At 35.3% G+C, this 25,805-nt stretch overlaps 1 protein-coding gene across 1 annotated transcript in view; it reads left to right on the top strand.

Annotated features, from left to right (window-relative positions):
* PRKDC (protein kinase, DNA-activated, catalytic subunit) overlaps positions 1-25,805 on the top strand; it is a 223,763-nt gene that overhangs the window by 42,074 nt on the left and 155,884 nt on the right. Inside the window, exons 22-27 of the mRNA XM_054595436.1 lie at positions 2,310-2,416; positions 12,594-12,684; positions 13,472-13,635; positions 14,332-14,484; positions 21,115-21,222; positions 23,934-24,160. Coding sequence (XP_054451411.1) covers positions 2,310-2,416; positions 12,594-12,684; positions 13,472-13,635; positions 14,332-14,484; positions 21,115-21,222; positions 23,934-24,160 — 850 coding nt within the window. The remainder of the gene's footprint in view (positions 1-2,309; positions 2,417-12,593; positions 12,685-13,471; positions 13,636-14,331; positions 14,485-21,114; positions 21,223-23,933; positions 24,161-25,805) is intronic.

Below are 25,805 nucleotides of genomic sequence, written 5' to 3'. Positions count from 1 at the left end.
CCTGTGAAAACAAGAAGCAAAAGCACTGAAACTTAAAAGTGATGCTTAGTAATCAGTGTTTTATTACTATATTTTACTTAAAAATTATCTGGGTATTCAGTAATTATCCATCAATTAACTCAGTCCAAACTTTCAAGTTAGAAGTTTTCTTCCAGCTAGCTGGCATGCTACAAAACATAACTACTGGGAAAATAAAAATTTTGCCTGAATATAGAGTCAGTTTATTTTAACATAAACTTATTACATTTTTCATAATCTTAGAAGTTATGCAGACTATTTGTGATGACGAAAAATTCTGGAGATGGATAATGGTGATGGTAGCACAACATTGTGAATGTTTTTAATGCCACTTAATTGTACATTTAAAAATAGTGAAAAGATTACATTTTATGGTATATATTTTATACCACAATAAAAGGTTATGAAAAGTAATGTTGACTTCCAGGCTTAGTAAGCCTGAATAAGTATAGGAAAAACAAACCCAAGTAGAATAAAATGTATATCATTATGCTTAGCACTGAAAGAAAAAAAGATATTTTATTAAACTTGTCTCGTTTACCAAAGATGTGCCTTAATTATGGGGATATGGATTCCCAAAATGCTTCTGAGCTAGTTTCTACAAGATTTTTTAAAGACTCTGGTCCATTTAAGGCATTATAAGCACAGTGTCCTTATTTTCAGAAAATTTTAGGAATATTCAATTTATATAAGCTTATTAATCTGTGTTAATAAGTCAGAACAGATCTTTAAGTTAAGAGACTTCATAATCTTATTTATTACTACCCTCCAAATATAGGAAGACATCACATATATAAGGAGAGAAGTAAAGGTCTTTCTCAAATCAGATTTATAGACACAGACACATGGAAAACCAATAGCTTCAATTCTTCAATTTGAGTCATAGCTCAAGAGGCACAAAACAGTGACTGGCTCATATATCAAAGAGCTGTTTTTCTCAGTGCATGAAATTCTGAACTGATTTGAGCTACAGAAAATAATAATAAAAAGACACTGAAAACCAGGTTCTCTTCTCATCTCTGGCCCATCAGTAGATCTCTAGCATCCATCCACAGAACGTTACTAAATGGTCAGCAGAAGGTAAATCCATATTCTCAGACACTACTTCCACCCATGAGGAGCAAATCAAAAGCATGAAATCATATAAAAGACAGGAAGAAGAGTAGCAGAAAGCTGGATAAGGTTCTCTTATCATTTGGGGATCATTTCTTGGAGTCAAGAAAAGGTAGTCTGGGATTAAACCACCTGTGAGGTGTCTTCTCGCAGTTCAGCTTACCTGGCTCTGTCAGCAAATAACTAGGCATCTCCACAGCTAGTGGAAAGTAAATTTATAGCTGTAAAATTACTGTGTTGATATAAATGAACATGTGTCAAAGATTTTATTAAACTCCGTAGTTTCTTAATAAAGTAACTACTAGGATGTTGCAGCTGGTTTCTGTAACCTGAATCTAACCACGAGAAAACATTAGACAAACCCAAATAGAGATACACTATACAAAATTACTGGCCTATAATTTAAAAAATGCTTAAATCATGAAATGTGAGGGAAGTCTGAAGAACTGTTTCAGTGTAAAGGGTACTAAAGAGACAGACAACAAAATGTAATATGATTTTGAGCTTCAGATCAATGCTGGAACCTGAATGGGACTAAGGATTAAATGTGGGTAGTGTCTCAAGGGCAGTGTCCTGATTAGGATAGTTGTGTGGTGGTTATATAGAGAAATATTTTTAGAAATAATTATAAACTTATATAAAATTTGGATGTATAGTGTAAAACTTTCTTTCCTGAAACCACACCACCTCTGATTGTTACTTTAGTGTGTTTTTTCACCCAATCTCCAGTTCATATCGTTCTCCAGGGAATCACATTTCTTTGTGTAGGCAATGATATTTAAGACCAAGACAACCACTATTAATATATTTTCATTCTAGAAACATAATTTTCACTCATAGTTAAAATTAAAATTTTTGTCCTCACTGGTGTGACTATTGGGTTGGGCGATGTCCTGCAAACCAAAAGGTCTCCAGTTTGATTCCTGGTCATCAGGGCACATGCCTGGGTGTGGGCCACGTACCTGGTTGGGGGTGTGCAAGAGGCAACCAACTGATTGATGTTTTTATCAAACATTGATGTTTCTGTCCCTCTCTGCTTCCCTTCCCCTCTCTCTAATAAAAAATAAATATAATATTTAAAAAATTAGGATTTTTAATGTCTCAATTTGGTAATATAGTAGGTTTACCCTAATATACATCAAGGAAATGAATGAATGCTATTTGTTTTCTGTTTATAGATGAGAACAAGAGTAACTGGGAAGTGTCAGCACTTTCTCGGGCTGCACAGAAAGGATTTAATAAAGTTTTGTTAAAGCAGCTGAAAAGGACAAAGAACGTTTTATCAGTAAGAAATCCCTTGCATTTTCTTTACCTTAAATAATGCAAAGATCAGATTTTAATGCTTGTGAATAGTAATAATCTTCTTTTAAAATATTAGTCTTACATACAAATTAGAATACAATATAGAAATAATTTTAATATACTTTTAGCAATAAAAATGTAGCCAAATTAACTATCTGGTTTATTGTCTCGATCTTGTCTTCCTATTTGTCTCCATTTTTAAGTATAGTTAGTGGATAATAAAAAGTAATTAGTTCATATTCAGTCAACGGGAATACTGATATTATGTAAGATTATTTACTGATTGGATCTTAAGCATGTCATTTTGTCAAGTTTAAGTCATGTCAGTTTTTTTTCCCAATTTTAATTTGTTGATGGTATTTTTCAGATATGGCATGTGATGTAATTGGAAAAATGATGAAAATAAAGAAAAGTGAATTAGTATAAGGAAAATAACAGTATAAAGTAAAAACTAAAATTTGCAAAACTTAAAAAAATTTAAAAATTAAATCTATTGGGTTGACATTGTTTAATAAAATTATATAGGTTTCAGGTATCAAATTCTATATTTACATCATGTGTATATTGCATTTTGTGTTTCTTACCCAAAGTTAAACCTCTTTATGTCATCACATATTTGACCCTCTTTACCCTTTGCTACTTTCCCCCACCCCTCTTTTCCTTTGGATATAGGGCCTTGCCTTTCATGACTTTGAATACTCCTTTCCAGCCTCTTCTTGCCATACTGTTGTCTGTATCTATGAGTTTTTGTTTGTCTTGTTTGCTCATTTGTTGTTTTCAGTTTTATATCCCATAAATGAGTGAATTCATATGGTTCTTGACTTTTTCTGTCTGAGTTACTTCACTTAGCATGATTCTCAAGTTCCATCCATGTCACAAAAGATGGTATTTCATCTTTAGGCTGAGTAGTATTCCATTGTGTGTGTGTATGTGTATACATACATACATGTACCACATAGTCTTTATTTAATTATTGTTTATTAAGTATATTTTATTGATTATGCTATTACAGTTGTCCCATTTTTTTTCTTCCCTTTATTCCCCTCTGCCCTGCACCCATCCTCCCACCAGCATTCCCTCCTTAGTATATATCCATGGGTCATACATATAAGTTCTTTGGCTTCTCCATTTCCTATACCATTGTTAACCGCTCCATTTCTATTTTGTACCTACCATTTAAGCTTTTTTTTTTTTTTTTAAAGATTTTATTTATTTATTTTTAGAGAGGGGGGAAAGGAGGGAGAGAGAGAAACATCAGTGTGTGGTTGCCTCTCAAGTGCCCCCTACTGGGGACCTGACCTGCAACCTAGGCATGTGCCCTGCTGGGAATTGAACCAGCGACCCTTTGGTTCACAGGCCAGCACTCAGCCCACTGAGTCACACCAGCTAGGGTTTAGTCTTCTTATTCCTTGTACCTTTTACCCCCTTCTCTCTTCTCTTCCTCCCCGCTGATGACCCTCAATGTAATCTGAGGTTCTGTTCCTGTTCTAGTTGCTTGCTTAGATTTTTTGTTTGTTTGTTTTGTTTTTTTTAGGTACAGTTGTTGATAGTTGTGAGTTAATTGTCATTTTGCTGTTCTTAGTTTTGATTTTCTTCTTTTTCATAGGAAAGTCCCTTTAACATTTCATATAATAAGGGCTTGGTGATGATGAACTCCTTTAACTTGACCTTATCTGGGAAGCACTTTATCTGCCCTTCCATTCTAAAGGATAGCTTTGCTGGATAGAGTCATCTTGGATGTAGGTCCTTGCCTTTCATGACTTTAAATACTCCTTTCCAGCCTCCTCTTGCCTATAAGGTTTCTTTTGAGAAATAAGCTGATGGTCTTATGGGAACTCCTTTGTAGGTAATTGTCTCCTTTTCTTTTACTGCTTTTAAGATTCTCTCCCTCTTTTTAATCTAATGCAATATCTCTTTTTAATTTTTCCACCGCCATTTATAGAAGAGGCTTTCTTTTTTTTCATTATATATTTTTGGTTCCTTGCAAAAATTATTTGCCCATTTATGTGGGTTTATTTCTGGGCTCTCAGTTCTGTTCCATTGGTCTGTGTGTCTGTTTCTCTGCCAATATCATTCTATTTTTGATTATTCTCTCTTTGTAGTATAAAAATATGAAAAATTATTACTTTCTGGAACTGATAATGCAAACTCAAACATAAACTCTTCCCTCCTCATTATTTTTGACAGCTTTAAGTTGACAAACTTGAATGAAATTAGAAATGGTCATCTAATTTTTAAAAATTAATTTATCATATAAATGATACAAAGTAAAAGTATTTGAGCTTCTCTGCAGCTTTGCAAATAAAATTTCTTTACAGAAACACCACCTCTGTTCCCTAGGACAGCATTTTTCAGTTTCAGTGTGCTAAGTCAAAACTACTTTTACTCGTAGACATTTGCACTATTAATGATGGGTAACAGTGTCAGTTCCTTTGCACTTTATTAAATCTTGACCCTTGAGCACACATCTTTTTAATATTCTGTGTGATGAAACAGAGTTTGCATAAAGCAGTCTGCTGAATAGTGAAGTGTGTCAGTTGTCTTCAGGAATAGTACTTGTGTGATGCTTTCTTTGAGCTTCGAAGCAAGGTAATCACTTTTTTTTCAAGAACTTCATATTTAGTTGAAAGAACCAATAGCAGGCATACTGGATATTCAGTATTTAGCAGGCATTTTTTATGAAATAAGAGTGTACCTGTCACTTTAAAGAAAACATCTACGAATATTTGTTGGCAATGATAAAATCTAAGCAGTTATGTGAAAGTTAAAATCAAAATTTTAAAACTAGTGATGGAAAACTAGTAACCATCACTATGAGCTTGACATGTTCTCAATACTTAAAAAAGATTTTTCTGATGACATTGGTGGTAATATTACCAAGTGTGATTGTTTTTTTTTTGTTGGGTTTTTTTTTTTGCATTTATAATGATTGTGTCAATATTTGGTACATCTCAATAACCCAGTACACCCATCACTTCAAATGATCAGTATTTTATGTTATCAAAACCATGCACAGGTAAAAAAAATCCACTCAACCTGCAAGATAAAACCATGGATTTTAATGTAATAGAGTATATAATATTTATTGATGAGGTTTCAGATTTCTCATTGTAATTAATCTCTAAGAAACTACCGCTTGTTTAGTGATGGTGTACTCTCAAAGAATAATCACAGTCGTCTAAAAGGAATATCAAAATACTACTTCCTCCTTCTCTAGCTTCCAACTATAGCCCTAACAGCACATTATAAGAACTGTCTACTAGTGAGCCAGGCAATAAAGTAATTAAACAATTCAATTTTTCTAAGGTTTACTGTTTGTTACTTGGAAAATACAGGTGGAACAAAAGTAGGTTTATACTTAATATGGATATAATACAATAATTAATGAGTAATAATACAACAATAAATGTTGGGTTACAACTGTAAACATACTTTTGCCCCACCATGAATAGTTACTTTTCCTAAAAATATTTCATTTGTTAACATTGAATGGGTTTAGTTTTTCTTGATAAAATAATGATTTTTTTATGGTGCTAACTTTTAATTTTTTTTTCTTTCCTTTTCTTTCCTTATTGTTCAAATACACTTGTCTCCTTTTTCCTGCCACCTCTTTCTCCTGCTCCACCCACCCACAATCCTTCCCTACTTTGGCTTTGTCCATGGGTCCTTTATACATGTTCCTTGATTTGACGCTTCCTTTCTTTTCCCGTGTTTACCCCCATCTCCTTCCCCTATGGTTACTGTTGGTTTGTTTTTTCTTTCAATGTTGCTGGTTATATTTCTCTTGCGTCTTTGTTCTGTTGATTAGTTTCCACTTATAGGGGAGATCATATGGTATTTGTCTTTCACCCCCTGGCTTATTTCGCTTAGCATAATGCTCTCCTGTTCATCCATGCTGTATCAAAGCATAGCTCTTTCACTCTTTCTGCTGTGTACTATTCCATTGTGTAAATATGCCAGAGTTTATTGATGCACTCATTTATTGATGGGCACTTAAGCTGCGTCCAGCACTTGGCTAAGGTAAATTATGCTGCTCTGAATTTGGGGGTGCATAGGTATTTTTGTATTGGTGTTTCAGGATTCTTTGGGTATAATCCCAGCAGTGGAATTGCTTCGTCAAAAGGCAGTTCCATTTTTAGATTTTGCTGAGACTCCAAACCGTTTGCTACATTGGCTGCACCAGTCTGCATTCCCACCAAGGGTACAACAGTTCCCTTTTCTCCAAAACCTCACCAGCACCTGTTGTTTGTTGATTCGTTTTTGAAGGCCATTCTGACCATCATGAAGTAGTATCTCATTGTAGTTTTAATTTGTATCTTGGATGGCAAGTGAAGCTGAGCATCCTTTCATATGTCTCTGGGCCCTGTGTATGTCCTCCATACAGAACTGTCTGTTCAGGTCCTTTGCCCATTTGTTAATTGGATTGTTTGTCTTCCTGGAGTAGAGTTGTCTGAGTTCTTGATATATTTTGGAAATCAAACCCTTATCCGAAGTATCATTGGCAAATATATTTTCCAATACGGTTGGTTCCCTTTTCATTTTGCTGATGTTTTCTTTAGCCATGCAGAAGCTTCTTATTTTGATGAAGTCCCATGTGTTTTTTCTTTTCCTTTATGCCCCTTGCTTTAGGAGTCGTATTGGTGAAAATATTGCTGCATGGAATATCTGAGAGTTTCCTCCCTGTGTTATCCTCTAGGACTTTTATGGTGTCGCGACTTATATTTAAGTCTTTTATCCATCTTGATTTTATTTTTGTGTATGGTGTAAGTTGGTGGTCAAATTTCAAATTTTTTCATGTAGCTATCCAGATCTCCCAATACCATTTGTGGAAGAGGCTATTTTTACTCCAATTTATGCTTCTGCCCCTTTGTTGAATATTAATTGACCATAGGGACATGGGTTTATTTCTGGGCTCTCTGTTTTGTTCCATTGATCTATTTGTTTTTATGCCAGTAGCAGACAGTTTTGATTACACTGGCCTTAAAATATAGTTTTATGTCAGGTATCATGATCCTTTCTACTTTGTTCTTCTTTCTTAAAATCACTGCAGCTATTTGGGGTCATTTATGGTTCCATATAAATTTTTGAAATGTTTGTTCTATATCTGTGAAATATGTCATTGGTATTTTAGTAGGAATTGTATTAAATCTATAAATTGCTTTTCCTTAATTTCTTTCTTCAGTGTGGTGTAGTTTTCTGAGTACAGGTCTTTTACCTCCATGGTTAATTTTATTCCTTTGTACTGTATTTTTCTTTTTGCTATAACAAATGGGATATTTTTCCTAATTGCTGATTCTGATATTTCATTCTTTCTGTACAAAAATGCCTTCAATTTCTGAATATTGACTTTGTATCCTACTGTTTTGCCAAATTCACTTACTAGGTCGCGTAGTTTTTTAGTGGAGTCTATAGGGGTTTCTGTGTGCACTATCATGTCATACAAATAATGACAGTTTTACTTCCTCCTTTCCAATTTGGATGCCTTTATTTCTTCTTTTATTCTGATCGTTGTGGCTAGGACTTCCAACACTATGTTAAATAAAAGTGGTGAAAGCAGACATCCTTGCCTTGTTCCTGGTTTTAAGGGGAAAGCTTTTAGTTTTTGCCTGTTGAGTATGATATTGGCTATAGGTTTTTCATATATGGCCTTTATTATATTGAAGCATGCCCCTTTTATTCCCACTTTGCTGAGTGTTTTTATCATAATGGATGCTATACCTATCAAATGCTTTTTCTCTATTGATATGACCGTGTGGTTTTTATGTTTCCTTTTGTTCATGTGATATATTACATTTATTGATTTCCGAATATTGTACCATCACTGCATTCTTGCAATGAATCCCACTTGATCATGGGGGATGATCTTTTCAATGTATTGCTGGATGCACTTTGCCAGTATTTTTTTTGAGGATTTAGTGTCTATGTTCATCAGTGACACTGGGCTGTAGTTTTCTTCTTTGTTGTGTCTTTATCTGGTTTTGGGAATAGGATGACCTTGGACTCATAAAAAGAGTTTAGGAGTCTTCCCTCTTCTTGAATTTTTTGGAATGGTCTGAGAAGGACAGGGGTTAGTTCTTCCTTAAAGGTTTTGTAAAATTCTCCTGTGAAACCGTCCAGTCCAGGGCTTTTGTGTGTCAGTTTTTTGATTACTGCTTCAATTCCCCCAGCTGCTATCACTCTGTTCAGGCTTTCTGCTGCTTCTTCTAGAGTTGGAAGGTTGTATTTTTCTAGAAGTTTGTACATTTCACCTAGGTTTTCAAATTCCTTGGCATATAATTGTTCCTAGTAATTTCTTATAATCCTTTGTATTTCTGTGGTATCACTTGTTATTTCTCCTCTCTCATATGATATTATTTATTTGGGTCCTTTCCCTTTTTCTCTTGATGAGTCTGCTTAAAGACTTGTCGATTTTGTTTATCTTTTCAAAGAACCAGCTCCTGGATTGGTTAATCCTTTGAATTGTTCTTTTCATCTCTATGTCATTCAATTCTGCTGTGATATTGATTACTTCCTTTCTTCTACTCACTCTGAGCTTTTTGTTGTTGTTTCTCCAGTTCTTGAAGCTGTCGGGTTAGGTTATTTATTTGAAATCTTTCTATAGCAATACTGGTAGGCCTGTATTGCTATGAACTTCCCTCTCAGGACTGCCTGTGTTGTGTCCCATAGGTATTGGACTGTTGTGTGTTCATTTTCATCTGTTTCCAGAAACTTTTTGATTTCTTCTTTGATCTCACTATCGATCCACTCATTGTGTAATGGCATGCTTTTCAGTCTCCATGAGTTTGAATGTTTTTGAGTTTTATCCTTGAGGTTGGTTTCTAGTTTCAAGCCCTTTTGGTCTGAGAAAATGCTTGCTATGATTTCAGTTTTCTTGAATTTGTTGAGTCTTATTTTGTGTCCTATCATGTGATCTGTTTTTGAAATGTTCCTTGTGCATTTGGAAAAAATATGTGTTTTGCTTTTTTTGGATGAAAGGTTCCAATTATGTCAGTTAAAACCATTTAAGGCGTCATTCTGACCCCAATATCCTTGTTGATGTTTTTGTTTGGAAGATCTATCCATTGTTGACAGTGGGGTGTTAACATCCCCTCATGTAAGTGTGTTGCTGTCTATATCTTTCTTGGAGTCCTACAAGATTTTCCTCATATATTTGAGTACTCCCATGTTGGGCAGATAATATTTATATGTTTGTGTCTTCTTGAAAGATTCCTCCCTTGAGTATTATAAAGTGTCCTTCTGGGTCTCTTTTTATGGCCTTTGTTTATTATTTCTTGTTTATTTGTTTGGAATATTTTTTCCCATCCCTTTACTTGCAGTCTGTGTAGGTCCTTTGTTCTGGGTTGGGTCTCTTATAGGCAGGATATGTGCAGGTCGTGTTTTCTTATCCATTCTGCTACCCTATGCCTTTTGATTGGAGCATTTAATCCATTTACATTTAAATCGTTATTGATAGGTACTTATTCATTATTTCATTTTGTTCCTGTATTCCTCTCTTTCTCACTCTTTTTCTTCATCCTCTTAAAGTGGTCCCTTTAGCATATTTTGCAATGCTCGTTTGGTAGAGGTGTATTCTTTTAGCCTTCTTTTGTCTGGGAAACTCCTTATTTCCCTTTCCATTTTAATTGAGAGCCTTGCTGGGCAGAGCAGTCTTGGTTGCAGGCCTTTGCTTTTCATTACTTGGAATATTTCTTGCCCTTCCCTTCTGACTTGTAGTGTTTCTGTTGAGAAGTCAGCTGCTAGCCATATCAGAGCTCCCTTGTATGTTAGTAGCTGTTTCTCCCTTGCTTCCTTTAGGATTCTGTGTTTGTCTTTGATATTTGCCATTTTAATGATGATGTGTCTTGGAGTGGGCCTCCCTGGGTTCCTCTTCAATGGGGCCCTCTGTGCTTGTTGGACTTGTGGTGTGACTTTTTCTCTCTTCAAATTAGTGAAGTTTTCCATCATTACTTTTTCAAACAGGTTCTCTATCCCTTGCTCCTCTTCTTTTCCTTTTGGTGTAACTGTTATACAGATATTATTATGTTTCAGGTTGTCCTGTATTTGCCTAAGTGCCTCTTCATTCTTTTTGAGTCTTTTTTTCACTTTCTTGCTCTTTCTGGGAGCTTTTTTCTTCCTTATCCTCCAGCTCGCTGATTCAGTCCTTTGCTTCATGTAGTCTGCTTTTGATTCTTTCTACTGTGTTCTTCAATTCAGTAATTGTATTCTTCATTTCCTCTTGCCTCTTCTTGATAGTTTCTGTGTCGTTTTTTATGCTGATATAGTTTGCATTAGGTTCCTCATAGTTTCCCTCTAGTTTTTGGTAGTTCTCTCTGAGCGCATTGAGCTTCCTTAGAACCATTATTTTGAACTCAGAACTGATAGTTGACTTCCCTCTGTTTCATTTAGTTTTCTTTCTGGGGATTCCTCCTGTCCCTTTGAGTGGGGGGTACTTCTTTGTCTTCCCATTACTTGTGAGGCTCTTCTTTTTTGCTTCTGCTTCTTAAATTGATCTGTCTTGACTTCCTGGCTTTGTAGTATGAACTTCTATGGTAAGAAACCTTTGAGATTCAGTGGCGTAGTCTCCTTTATCTCCTGAGCTTGTTGCTCTTGGGATGCCTTTTATGCTATTAATGTTGGATCTCTGGAAGTAATTGGGTTCTGATTGTTGCTTGGTCGTTCTTTGGTGGTTGACTGAGGGTCACTCTGCCCACCACGTCTTCTGTGTTTTTGTGCCTGTGCTACCAGAACCAAACTACTAAGCCCAGGAAACAAACCCCCATCCACAAAATGACTCTCCCCTGTAATCCCACTATCAACAGCAAATGAACAAGTATTAATAAGGCTGTAAAGAGACTAAGACTGTTATAAGAAAGGAGAGAAATAAACTGTTTTTAGTATAAAATCTAATGACTTAATACGCACAAATTTGATGGTCCTGAAATGAATGTTAAAAAGCTGTGTAATAGAGAAAATATCTCAAATCACAGCGAAGACCACAGTGGACTTCTTTTTGGTAGCCTCTAGTGTTTACTGCTGTTTTTTCTTTATGGATCTACCTATGATGATGTCTGATGTTGACCCCATCTGACCTTAAGCAGTCTGTTTGAAAATTCCAGGAATCTACTGTTTGCGGCTGTCTCCTTCAGTTGTTAATCCAGTCACTCTGCGTTCAGCAGTCAGGCCTAGGCACGACAGGACTAGCCTGTTGTTCCCTCTTGCTGCTGCTGCACAAAGTGGTCTGCCTGAACAAGGTGGCTGCTGCCATATGGTGTATTAGTCAGCACTGGGATCCGCTGGCTATTCCCTCAGTCCTCTCCCCAGAGCTTCCTTCCCTAGTCTCTCCTCATGCGTCTCTAGCCCACTCTACCCCTGCTTTTGCTAGATCCCAGGGTAAGTGGCTGTACTTTTATGCATTGGCCCTTTAAACAGCAGTTTGCATTTCCAGCCTCCTGTGTTTGGCAGAGAGCAACCCTGCTGATTTTCACAGCTGGCTGTTATCTGTGTAGTTTTTGGGCTCTGGTGCTGTAGGCAGGGGATCCCTGCCTATGGTTTAGACCCCATTCTTCTTAGAGGGATCTAACTGGCCATTTAAACATCCCTCTGGAGCTGCCGCCCGTGGGCACCCAGCCCCTCTTCTTGAGTCTCTACTGCACTCCTTACCAGTCACGTACTAAAGCTGATTCTTCTGTCTATCTGAGGTTATAAGGCTCCTCTCTCACTATTGTACAGTTGTTTGTTCCTGGGGATTTCTCCATAATTTAGTTATAATTCTAGATTGGTCCTGCAGGGATGTCAATTTGATTTCCATTCACTCTTCCACCATTTTGCCTGCCTTTTAATAAAATAATTATTTAAATAATTTCTAAGTTTTAACTTCTATTATGATAAATATTGATAAGTACGACCAATACTAATGTTCTTATGGGAAATCCTTGGTATCTTTTAAGGGTGTGAAGTGTTCTGCTAAAAGTTTGTACTAGAAAATAGACATTCAACTGCAAAGTTGAAAGAGATGTGACTTCATGAATTTGCAATGAAATTAACAGCAGTACTGTGTATGATATAATGAACCATTTGGTGACATTAACAATAGAGATGGTTATAAAATAGTTTTTCTCTTCTCTCAAAATTCTCTTATTTTTAACTTGGTTATCACATGTAATGCAATTGTTTAATTGCAGAATGAAGCATTGTCCTTAGAAGAAATAAGGATTCGAGTAGTACAAATGCTTGGCTCTCTAGGAGGAAAAGTAAGCAAAAATCTAGTAACAGGTAAGTAAACTTTTCTTTTAAATAAGTTAACCTCCATAGATATATTTGTACTTGAATTTAGATGTATGCAGTTCATGGTATATTCAGATATTTACTCCTATATGTGTTTTACATATTTTCAAATAAGATTTTTACAAAGAGTAATTGCCTAATGAAGTGCTTTGATTATATCCAAGCAATCTGAATTATTCAGTATACTACCAAGGAAAATGTTTTAGTTTTAAATGTTAAGCATATTTTTTGTTTTAAAACAATCTATTTTGACATTCTTTTCTATGTTAAAGATTGTTTCAGAAAATCAAAATAAAAATATTTTAAATATGGTATTTTTAATATTTGGATTTTTTAGAGTGTGTTTGGTGAGAATTAGCATTTTTGGTTAGTAAAAATTCATCTTTATTTTTACTTTTGAAATTTCATAATAAGTTATATAGTGACGTTTTGTTATTTTAGGAATTACAGCCTATATTAGGAAAATAGTGTTATAAGGATATTTTTAATAATATTGTTTATCATTTTTCCACAGACTACCTTAGGTCTTTGCTGAAATTGAAAATTCAACATCACATACTGTTGACTTACTTAAAAATAATATTACTTTAAATTAAATTCAAAAAGTATAACAGTGATTTCTAATGTTGTAGTTACATGTGTAAAGTAACAAACAAAAAGGAATGAGAAAGTGCTTAACCTGAAACTATAACAGTGTACTCTGGTTTCACTAATGAAATGGTATTAGAATGATTTTTGAATGAAAAAAATTCTCTTCTTGATCTTTTTTTAACAGCTGCATCCTCAGATGAAATGATGAAGAAATATGTAGCATGGGATAGTGAAAAAAGACTCAGTTTTGCAGTGCCATTTAAAGACATGAAGCCTGTCATTTACCTGGATATATTCTTGCCTCGGGTTACAGAACTTGCTCTTTCAGCTGGTGACAGACAAACTAAAGTACTTTCATTTTTCATTTCAGTCATTGTTTAGAGTCTGTTGTTATTAAGACATTTTTGTTAGGAAATAGATAATATGTTTCATCCATTCCAATATTATTAAATTTATATTTTCTGTAATATAGTAATTAGAAAACTACTTAATTATCAGAAGTAGATGTCATTGATAAATGAAAGTTAAACATAAATCATCTTATTAGATAATAACATGGCAAAACATTAATGTACCAGAAACTTTATATTAGAAAATGCAGTACAAAGGGTGTGTAAAAGTGATTTTTCAATCTGTGCTTGGTTATCCTCTCAACTAGGGAGACTAGAAACATAACTTCAGGTCTTTCTTTTCATTTGTAAATTTTCAGAATGCTTCAAATATTCATTAAAGTAGTGATAATTAAAAATGTGCTAACAAATGAAACAAAGTTCTGCAATATGGCAGCATTGAAATATATTTCGTATGAATGTATTAGTCTCAATATCTGAAGCTTCTGAATTTCAATTTTTAACTCTTAGGTAAAAATCAAAGTGAACAGAAAAGCATCAATTTTATACAACAAAAAATGTATCTTCCAGTTAATTTATATTTGGGTATGATTGTGTTTGTTTTGTTTTTAAGGGCTAAAGTGAGTATTACTTCAAAATATGTTTCTCTTGTTAACTTGAAAACAAACTTTTTTGAACTCCTGGCCTATTTTAGGTTGCAGCTTGTGAACTTTTACATAGCATGGTTATGTTTATGTTGGGAAAAGCCACTCAAATACCTGAAGGAGCTCAGGGTTCCCCACCCATGTACCAACTCTATAAGCGAACTTTTCCTGTGCTACTTCGACTTGCATGTGATGTAGATCAAGTAAGTGATTGATTTTGAATCTGAGACAGTTGCAAAAATTTTTTTTTTTACTTCATTCTAGTTCAGTGAACATCAGGTTTTGCTTCAGTTTACAATTATCTAGGGATCTTTTAAAAAAAATATTGCTGCCTGGTTGCTACCCTAGACTCTGATTTAATCCCTCAGGAATTTGTCACTGAGGATTGTGACTTTTAAAGGCTGTTCTGATGATTTTTCACATGCCACAAAGTTTAGGAATCACGGTTCTGGTTAGGGTTGAATCTTGGCATCTAAAGCTGAATTAACTGTCACCCCTCACATGTAGGGACTCACACAGTAGTCATGAAAGAGATCGGAAATGTTAGCATATGGCCTATTCCTGATGACTTTAGGGACAAATTCTTACTGCTGTCAAGAAGCAGAAAACAGTGGAATTCTCAGTTTATTTTATGAAGCTTTGCATAACTCTGCTGTCAGGGTGCACAGATAAAAAAGAAAATAAAATGAAAAATTCGTAAGTATAAATGGAAAACTGTTCAATATATATGAATGAATACAATCCAGCAATATTGAGATGCACAATGATTAAACAGGATTTTTGGTTAGAACTAGAAATTTATCACAGAAAGTATTTTAGAACCAGCGATCCTCTCCATAGAAGCCCACAGTTGTTAGCTCCTGGCAAACTACAAATAGTTTAGTATTACCTTAATATGGTAAGGAATGTCTACCTGAATGTCACAGCCAAATCACCCCCAGTCCTGAAACACCATTGTTGCCTTGTGCTTTGGTCTGGACAGAAGCCTTTGGTGGATAGTGATTTGGCCTGTTAACTGGCCAGTGATTGTGCCTCCCGGACCTGCAGCACTTACAGCTTGGAGTTGTCGGTTGCTCAGTATAGCTTCAAATATATTTATTTAGTTTTTTACAATGTTAGTATCTGGGCTTCTCACTCAGGCTGTGAATTTCCTGAGGGTAGGGATGTCAGAAGTAAGGAGAAAAGATTATTTGGAATACAGTTTTTTAACTATCTGGAAACATCAAGGGTATCAACTGATAAACTCTAAGCCTTCATAAAGCTGGGAGCTAATAAATTCTTGTATATCAGTATCCTCATATATGTAATATATTCATATTGACCACTTGAAAAATATGTTTACAGCATCCCATTCATAATAGAATTTATACACACATGCACACGCTTGAGGTCTGTCCAGATAGTCCAGCCATTGTTGATATAATGAGAATGGTTTGCACAACATCAGTGTAACCTGGCAGCCAAGGAGAGTAGACTGGAATGCACATGCATGAACAATGATGACTTCACTGTGCTAGTCAATGGGGGTGATAGACACCATTGAGTAAGCATGTGTACTCTGCAACCGTCACGTTCAAAATGACTGGGCAAGTAGAGCAAGAAATCTGCATCAAATTTTGTGTTAAGCTTGAACATTCCTCTGTGGAAACTAGTCAGATGATTCAGAAGGCTGCAGCTATGGGCAACAGGTGATTGGCAGCTTCATCACAATAGCGTGCCCACTCATGTATCTCATATCGTGCAGAATTTTTTAGTGAAACATCAAGTCACCCAGAGGGCTCAGCTCCCTACAGCCCAGTTTTGGTGCCCTGCGACTTCTGTCTTTTACCAAAATTAAAATCACCTTTGGAAGGGAAGAGATTTCAGACCATGATCGATGCGATTCAGGAGGATGCAACAGGGCACCTGGTAGTGATTGGGAGAACTGTGTAAGGTCCCAAGGTGCCTCTTTTGAAGGAGACTGAGGCATAATTGTCGTATATTCAGTGTTTCTTTTATCTTGTATCTTCTTCAGTAAATGTCTCTTTTTCATGTTACGTGGTTGGGTATCTTCTGGACAGACCTCGTGTATCTGTATCTATCTATCTATCTATCTATCTGTCTATCCACACACACAGGTAGTATAGGAATAAATTTCAATATGCCAAGCATTTTATGAATATAAAATGAATATGTTATATACCTAAGTTAGAAGAATAAATATGGAAAAAAAAATACCAGTTCTTCCCAAATCAGTCAGTGTTTGGTAGCATTCCAGCAAAAAGCTACAATTACGTTCAGTTTGAACCTAAAAAGTAACCTGAAAGAATAATTGCTTGAGCCTAACTGCAAAATAGTTTGAAGGGGTAGAGTGCTGAAGCGAGTCTTACCCTGACAGATGTTAAAAAGAAACCACATTAATTATAACAGGGTTGAACTACTACACAGATAGCTTAGTGGGGATGTCTGGTGGTTGGGAATTGGATCCATGCATGCATAAAGATTGTATATTTAGTGGAAAGGATGTTTTAAGTTAGTGAGAAATGGATCATTTATTAAGTCATACTAGGCCAGTTGACCAACATGAAAAATTAATCTCAAATTTAAAAAATTTAGAAGAAAGAACTAAAACTAAATATATTATAGAAAAATGTAATGAATTTATAGCATCTCTCTGTATCTTTGGATTGGGATAGTCTTTTTCATTGATAAAATGCCTTAATTAATATAACAACATATGAAGCCAAAAGTGAAACTCCATATTGTCATCTCTCTCCCACTCTTATTCCCCAACACATTTTTACAAACATGCATGTATATTTTGTTTTATTTTTAAAAAGTAGGATCATAACATTCAAAAGTGCTTTCTTTTGTGTACGAAATTTGATTTGGATGGATTTTGGTATTATTACATTAAAGACAAGACATCCAAAAAATTGTCCTTTCATAAAATTTGCATAGGAAGGGAGATTTTCCTACAAAATATTGCAGGCAAATATATAGAAGAAATATGCTAATATAATGATAGTTTGACTTTACAAATGTTTAAAACTACTGAATGGCACAAAATCCACAATTTTTAACATATACATTGTGGGAAAAATGTTTCTGCTACAGTTTACTGAATATATAAGACCTAAAACTAGGCAAAGTATAAAAAACAAAGATAAGATACACTTTGCCTCCTTGCATATAAAGAACAACAATTCAGAAACAAAAAATAACCATAACTGCCAGAAAATCAACCTGTATGGAAGTCTGACAACCAAGAAGCTAAAGAAGAAACATTCATCCAGATCATTAAGAGGGGTGGAAAGGGGCAGCTAGGGTGGAAAGGACACGCGGCAAGGTGGCGGCTGGCAAACCAGGGAGTCCCACATTTGTGTGCAGATAAACCGTGAGGACAGCTGGGGAGTGAGACAGACCGCATAATCCAGGATTCCAGTGCGGGAAAAGAAAACCTCAAAACCTCTGGAGGTAAAAACCTGTGGGGGGTTGTGGTGGCAGGAGAAACTCCCAGCCTCACAGGAGAGTCCATTAGAGAGACCCACAGTGTCGTAGAATGTACACTAACCCACCCACCCGGGAAACAGCACTAGAGGGGCCCAATTTCCTTATTGGGGAAGTGACTGAAAGCCAGCCAAGGGCCAAGCAAGCGGCATTGTTCCCTCTTAGATCCCTCCCCCACATACACATCACAAAGCAGCGACCTGGATGGCCCCGCCCTGGCAAGTACCTAAGGCTCCACCACAATGTAACAAACATGCTGAGACAAAAAAGTATCACCCAAATGAAAGAACAGATCAAAGCTCCAAAAATAGAACTATGCAATGAAGAGATAACCAACCTATCAAATGCACAGTTCAAAACACTGGTAATCTGGATGCTCACTGAATTGGCTGAGTATGGTTGCAACATGGAGGAAAAAATGAATGCTACGCAAAGTGAAATAAAGAAAAATAAAGGGAACCAACAGTACAGGGAAGGAAACTGGGACTTAAATCAACAATTTGGAGCAGAAGGAAGAGAAACATTCAACCAGAACAGAATGAAGAAACAGGAATTCAAAAAACGGAGAAGAGGCTTAGGAACCGCTGGGACAGCTTTAAATGTTCCAACATCTGAATGATAGGGGTGCCAGAAGGAGAAGAGGAAGAGCAAGAAATCGAAAACTTACTTGAAAAAATAATGAAGGAAAACTTCCGTAATCTGGTGAAGGAAATAGACTCCCAGGAGATCCGGGAACCTCAGAGAGTCCCAAAGAAGTTGGGCCCTAGCAAGCACACACCAAGGCACATCATAATTAAATTACCCAAGATTAAAGATTAGGAAAGAATCTTAAAAGCCGCAAGAGAAAAAGAGACAGTTATTGCAGAGGAATTCCCGTAAGACGATCAGTTGATTTCTCAAACCTTGCAGGCAAGAAAGGGCTGGCAAGAATATTCAGAGTTACGAAATGCAAGGACCTACATCCAAGATTATCCAGCAAAGCTATCCTTTAGAATGAAAGGGCAGATAAAGTGCTTCCCAAATAAGGTCGAGTTAAAGGAGTTCATTATCACCAAGCCCTTATTATATGAAATGTTAAAGGGACTTTTCTACGAAAAAGAAGAAAATCAAAACTGAACAGCAAAATGACGACAAACTCACAACTGTATACAACTGAACCTAAAACAAAAACAAACCAAGCAAACTACTAAATCATAGAAATGGAGACCAGAAAGGAGGGGAAAGTGGAGGAATGGGGGAAAAGGTACAGGGTAAGCAGCATAAATAGTAGGTACAAAATAGACAGGGGGAAGGTTAAGAATAGTATAGGAAATGGAGAAGCCAAAGAACTTACATATACGACCCATAGACATGAACTAAGGCAGCTGGGGATGCAGCCAGTGGGGGGGGACCATGTAGGGTGAAGGGGAATAAAGGGGAGAAAAAAATGGGACAACTGGAAGAGTACAATCAATAAAATTTATATTAAAAAAGAAAAGATATAGCTCACAAAGAAGTATATATGGCCAATGAACTATTATAAAATATTTAACATTTTTAGTAAAGAAATGGATATTAAAATGATACTGTTTTGAGCTTTTGTCAAATATTTTAAAAATTGACAATGTTAATGTTGCCAAGCATGGAGGGGAAGGGCCGTGTAGATTTGCATGGGCCCCCTTTAGGCACTGAAGAAGGCTTAGTGACCTGTAGCCCTTGTCTGGTAGTTTCATTCTCAGGGATGTACTCAGAGTAGTGTGTGTGATACTTTTCACTATGATTTCTTTCTGTTAGTCACATACTAGAAATATCTACAGTCCTAACAGCTAGATTTGGATAACTGGATCGTGGCATATCCATATATGAGATATTAGGCCACTAATAAAAATATTGACAAAGCTTATGTATTTGTAAGGAAAATATCCAAAATTAAGAGGAAAATTGGTTACAAAAAATATTCATTTTTACACACATGTATGTATATATACATACATTTAAATGTGTATAAATGAAATATGTTGAAAGTTAACAGTAGTTTTGAGTGTTAACAGTGGTTACCATAGAGGGTTAAGATTGTAGATAAATGATTTTCTACATTTTCTACAATTTCAGAATTTCATTAAGGAGATGTGTATGTGTGCAGATATGCAAATATTTCTTATGTACTAAGGATAAAACATGTAATTCTTTTGGAAAAAATAAAGTGATACTTTAAGACCAGTTTAAATTTTCAAACTGAAATGTAAGACCATTTTATTTTGATTAATCTTAAAAATTGCTTCAAAGGAAGGTTAGAAAGATTTTTTTTTTAATAGAACAATATCCAGGCACAAGAGGTCTCTGTGTTCTTTGGTCTGAGTCCTGAAACATTTTACATGGTCTTTGAGGTGGTAGTACTCATACCAAGGTGCTTCATTCTTGAACTCAGTATCAGTTGAGAAATAAAACCCTTCTGGATTTCTTAGTGCTCCTGTAGGGAGCCTTGTAAGACACAGAAATGTACAATGTTTAAAAATAGGGAGTGTTTCCCTTCACTTTCACTAGAAACAATTTACTCTCCATATATATATTGAGGGTTAGATCTGTAAGCATTTGTCTAGGTAACTGTCTGATCCAAAAAGATAATAAATCTCCTATCTCCCAAGGTGATCACATGGTCACATCAGACTAGGCCACTAAGTTAACTCCCTAGGTTCCAGAAAGATAAGAACTGTTTCCTGTGGTATTTCCTTTGAGAAGGGAGGAGCCCAGGCCTGGAAGACACCCTGGATTGTAAAAACCAGAGACCCACAGGGCTGTCTGGCCCCTAGAGAGACTTCATTTACATTCTGGAAGTTTAGAGTGAGAACTCAGGTTCTTTTCCATGTCATCTCGAAGGAGTAAGGGTTTTTCTTCTTCCTTTTAGCATCAGTGGGAGAGGCAGCTGTCTTCTCCAATGATACAAGTTTTGAAGTCTGGCTTTCTTTTCATCACTGCAAGTTTGTGAATAGGAGCATAGACAATCATACAGTCATTATTTGCTTTTTAGTTAAATAATGTTAACGTCTCTGATCCATAATACCTCAAGTGCATGTTCAAGATCAAATTAATAAACGTGAATAATACAAGAACAATATCTACCCTAAATTGCCCTCTGACTTAGATGAACAATGAGTTTTAGTTTGTATATTTTTCTTTGCTGAACTTTTAGGAAGGAGAAAATAGAAAGAATCTGTTCATTATACTGTAGAATTTAACTAGAAAAGAAAACTAATAAAACCATGGTACTATTATCACTTAATTTTGCGTCTGCCACATATGGAACTCTTTTCCAATATAAAATTACTTTAACATGAAGAAAATAAACTCTAGTATTTTTTTTTCAGGTGACAAGACAACTATATGAGCCACTAGTTATGCAACTGATTCACTGGTTCACTAACAATAAGAAATTTGAAAGTCAGGATACCGTTGCCTTACTAGAAACAATATTGGTGAGTAATGGTTGATTCTTTTCCTGCTACTTCCATTGACTAGTTATATTTTTATGTATATTTAGTTCTTTAAGCAAAGTTACCAGTCAAGATACCAAAATAATAACATTTAGCTGGATCGTATTGTCTTTTTTCTTTTGTTTTAGAGAATTGGTGAAATGGCATTTTAATAATCAGGACACCATATTTATTTTCTTAAGTGATACTTTTAAAAATCTGCAAGCAAATATTCACATTTTAATTTGTTTTCTGATTTTTGGGAGAATGGTTAATAATTTGACAAACTTCATCTGTATTAAGGCTGTGAGTTGTATTACCTATAGAAATAACAATCTGAATACTCGTCTCCTTCAAAGATGTACTGCACTCATGAGCAGTCGGTTTAGAATTTGTACATAGCCTACCTCGTAGCTGTTTGACACCGTTACAAGAAGGGATAAGCCTAGTGCAGCTTCACATGCTGTGGTTGGGGGTTGAGGGTGGAAAGAGTAAGAATATTCTTTTATCAGAATTGTAGTACCCTTTTTTAAAAAAATACCTATAGTACAGTAATTCACTTTAGAGTAACAGGATTTTTTGAACTTATCCAGGTTTCTCCTGCATTCATATTTAACAACTAAAGGACTATAAACAGTAGGTCACAATTTACATAAAGCTATCCTGAGATGGTAGAGGTAGAATATTAAGATTTGGTTACAGGTTCCCTAAAGGTAAAAACAAAAAAAATTGAGGTCAGCTAAAGCTTTAGTGTCTTTTGATACTTATTTTATAATTTTCTGAACTTGTACAGAAAACTTTAATTGGACCTATTAAATGTCATCTTATTTGATTTTAACTATCATTTTAGCCTATAATTTTTATTGACTGTGTATTGACTTTGGAATCAAAAGCTAGTTAAACATAGTAAGTTTGTCCAAAGTCCTTTAGTTACATGTTTTTGCAAATTGATTCCATTTTGAATCTGTGTGTTACTTTCTGTTAAGTTTGAGGTAAGCCAAAGGAAACAGGGAACTTGACAAGGGCATCCAGGCTGAGGAAATAAGGGTATTAGGTGCTTGGGGTGTTTGTGAGGAATTTTTTGAGTTTTGCTTGCATTGGAACGTTTTGCAAGGTGGGGTTGGGAAGGTATATTGGGGCAAAATAGCAGAACATTGTAGGTAGGGTGAACATACATTCCAGTTTGCCTAGGACAGTCCTGTTATGTCTATTGTGTATGTAATTATTGATACTCTTTTCATTTAGAGTGATCCTTACTGGATGGATGCCATGTTGTGGAGAGTGGGGAGTTACTGAACATTTTTATTTGGATGGTGACATAATTATATCTATGGTTTATTTCTCTGCATTATCCACCAGTGAATCCTGCCTACAATAAACATATTAAGTTATTTTTTTAAAGTTTAAAGCAGCTTTATTTATAATAAGCCCAATATTGAAAATAACAGGAAAATGGATACATACACTGTTATAGTCATGCTACACTGCAATATTAAAAAATGAATTAGTGACACATGAGTCTCAAAAACATTAAGATGAATAAAAGAAGCCAGACACGAAAGAGTAGGTAGAGAATGATCCCATTTACACAAGTTCAGTACAGACTACCTTTGACCTAGAAATTACCACTCTGACTTTTATTATCATAGATTAGCTTGTGTATATTGAATTTCATGTAAACATATTAATTTAATTTCTGGCTTATTTGCATTCAGATTAATTTATTCTAATATTTCTATTCTGAAGTTTCAATTTCAGCAATTTTTTCCTCTTTTGAACCTTGAAATAAGCTGAAATAAGGGGTTCAGAAAGAAACCAGGTACGATAATGATAATGTAAAATGAGATATTTGAGGAAAGAGCAGATAAAGGAGGAAATGTGAAATTGACAGTACAGCATTCAAGTGAAAGAGCACCTGTTGGTCTTCCATAAAGAATTGTTTATTTCCGAATGTGAACACATACATTATATACCTCAACTCTGAGAAGCAGTAAATAACACTTCTTCACATTTCCATAGATTACTACCTTCTTGAATTCTAATCAACACCGTAATCAAAGATTTTGCATCTAACAAGTAACTACAGATGTTAGGCAGAAAGTACTCCCTTATTTCAGTATTCAGTGTACTTTTTCAAGTTAAACTTTTTCTCTATAGATCTGAGAGGAAATAATGCCTACAGGGGAACAAAAAGAATTCAAATTTCTCTACCTGTTTTTTCAGGTATTTAGAGACTGTGCCTTTAAGGAGACTTACTTCTCTTACAGAAAGTTGTATTTTCAAAACCACATCTCCATGTGATTTTTCTTTATGTAGCAGGGCTATTTCTTTGGAACTGGCAAGGTTCCAAAGAACCTTATTCTTTTATTCTCTTTAACCTCAATAAATAAAACATCTCAGATACTGTTATGTCAAATCAACAACAGAAATTTCTAGGATGTGGCCATTGTGTTTCTTCGGGGAAAAGAAAGACTGCTTTGCTGTTACTAATTAAGTTATTCCCTTTTTCAAAGGTTTTTTCATTTTCTGGATTTTTTTTAAAGGAAAGTATTGTTATGTCAAAAGGAAATGATTACAATTTAGATTCTAGACAGATTGTTATTACTAGTGTTTATTTTTTTGAATAGTGCTATAAATTTTTATAACATTTAATTGTTATAAATTAAATAGAGACTGACCAGGGTATTCAGTTGTTATATTTTGCTTTATTTTAGGATGGAATTGTGGACCCCATAGACAGTACTTTGAGAGATTTTTGTGGTCGTTGTATTCGAGAATTCCTCAAGTGGTCCATTAAGCAGACAACCCCACAGCAGCAGGAGAGAAGTTCGGTAAACACCAAATCACTTTTCAAGCGACTGTACAGCTTTGCACTTCACCCCAATGCTTTCAAGAGGCTAGGAGCATCACTAGCTTTTAATAATATCTACAGGGAATTCAGGTAAGTAAGCCACATGACAGGAGAGAGCGTAAAATAAGTTCTTCAGATTGTCTGTAGTGACATGGAAAAGTTACTTGGTGTTTGTGTCCATGTATTTATACATCAGGTATTTAGTAAGTGCGTGCTGGATGCAATACTGTTTTCTGGGGATTAAAATAATGAAATAAAATGGAGTTTGTAGTCATGAAGCTCAGAAACTGCTGAGAAATGCATACAAACATAATACCAAAGCAGTCTTTTAAATACAACAAAAGATACAATACAGGGTTTTTTCAGAGCACCAGAAGCCAAGTATCTAACACAGTATGAGTGAGTTAGGGAACGCTTTCTATAGCATTTGTACTTGAGATGAGACTAAAGGATGAATGGAAATCAGCTAGAGCATTTCAGATATGAAATAGAATGGTATACAAGAAGATAAAGACAATTTTTTATTTATATAGACTATGGAGTTTGAAGCCTGGAAGGGAGCATAGTGAGGCCAGCCAGGAGCCTTTGTCTGTTAAGAAATATGTTACCTCCAGTGATGACAAGTCTGTGAAGTATGGGGACAGGGAGTGGCATGGTTAGATTTCCTACTAAATTCACCTGTTGATAGCTGTATGGATTGAGAGTCTGAGTGGCATAAGACTGAGAGCCAGTAAAGGGGCTATTGTAAAAGTACAAGAAAAGGTCATTAGTCCTTGACCTAAAGTGATAGGTGTATTTCACGATTCATTCAATTAGCATTACTTTTTAAAAATACTGTGTGCCATATATGACCAAGTCTCAGCTAATAACATAGTGGCAAAAAACCTGAAAGCTTTTCCTCTAAGATTTAGAACATTCAAGGATACCCACTCTCAAGGATACTGCATGTCCTAGCCAAAGCAATCAGGCAAGAGAAACAAATAGAAGGCATCCAAATTGGGAATGAAGTGAAATTGTTATTTTTGCAGATGACATGATTCTTTATAAAGAAAACCCCGAAGGCCACCAAAAAAAGAAACTATTAGAAACAGTAAATAAATGCAGTTAATTTCTGTTGTGTTCCTATATACTAACAATGAAATTTCAGGAAAAAAAAATCCAAAAACTTTATTTGCAGTTGCAACAAAAAGAATAAAATACCTAGGAATAAATTTAACAAAGAATATGAAGGACCTATGCACTGAAAACTACAAGACATTGCTGAAAGAAATTGAGGAAGACACAAAGAATTGGAAAGATATCCATGTTCATGGATTGAAGAGTCAACATAGTTAAAATGGCCATATTACCCAAAGCAATATACAGATTTAGTACAATCCCCATCAAAATCCCAATGGCACTTTCCAGGGAGACAGTACCAAAAAAAATCGAATTTGTATGAAATAACCAAAAATTCCAAATAGCCAAAGCAATCCTGAAAAAAAAGAACCAAGCTGGAGGTATCGTACTCCCTGATTTAAATTATACTACAAAACTACGATAATCAGAACAATATGGTTTTGGCAGGAAAACAGGCACATGGACAAAATTGAGAGCCCAGAAATAAGCCCACACATACTCGGGTAACTAATTTTCAACAAAGGAGCCAAAAATATACAGGGGAGAAAAGATAACCGTTCAGTAAATGGTGCTCGGGAAATTGGAAAGTCACATGCAAAATAATGAAAATTGGGTG

Source organism: Pteronotus mesoamericanus, unplaced genomic scaffold (assembly GCF_021234165.1).
Source record: "Pteronotus mesoamericanus isolate MK-2021 breed Mesoamerican mustached bat unplaced genomic scaffold, CSHL_Meso_final scaffold_54, whole genome shotgun sequence".
NCBI lineage: Eukaryota > Metazoa > Chordata > Mammalia > Chiroptera > Mormoopidae > Pteronotus > Pteronotus mesoamericanus.
This window is presented reverse-complemented; position numbering and strand designations above follow the sequence as displayed.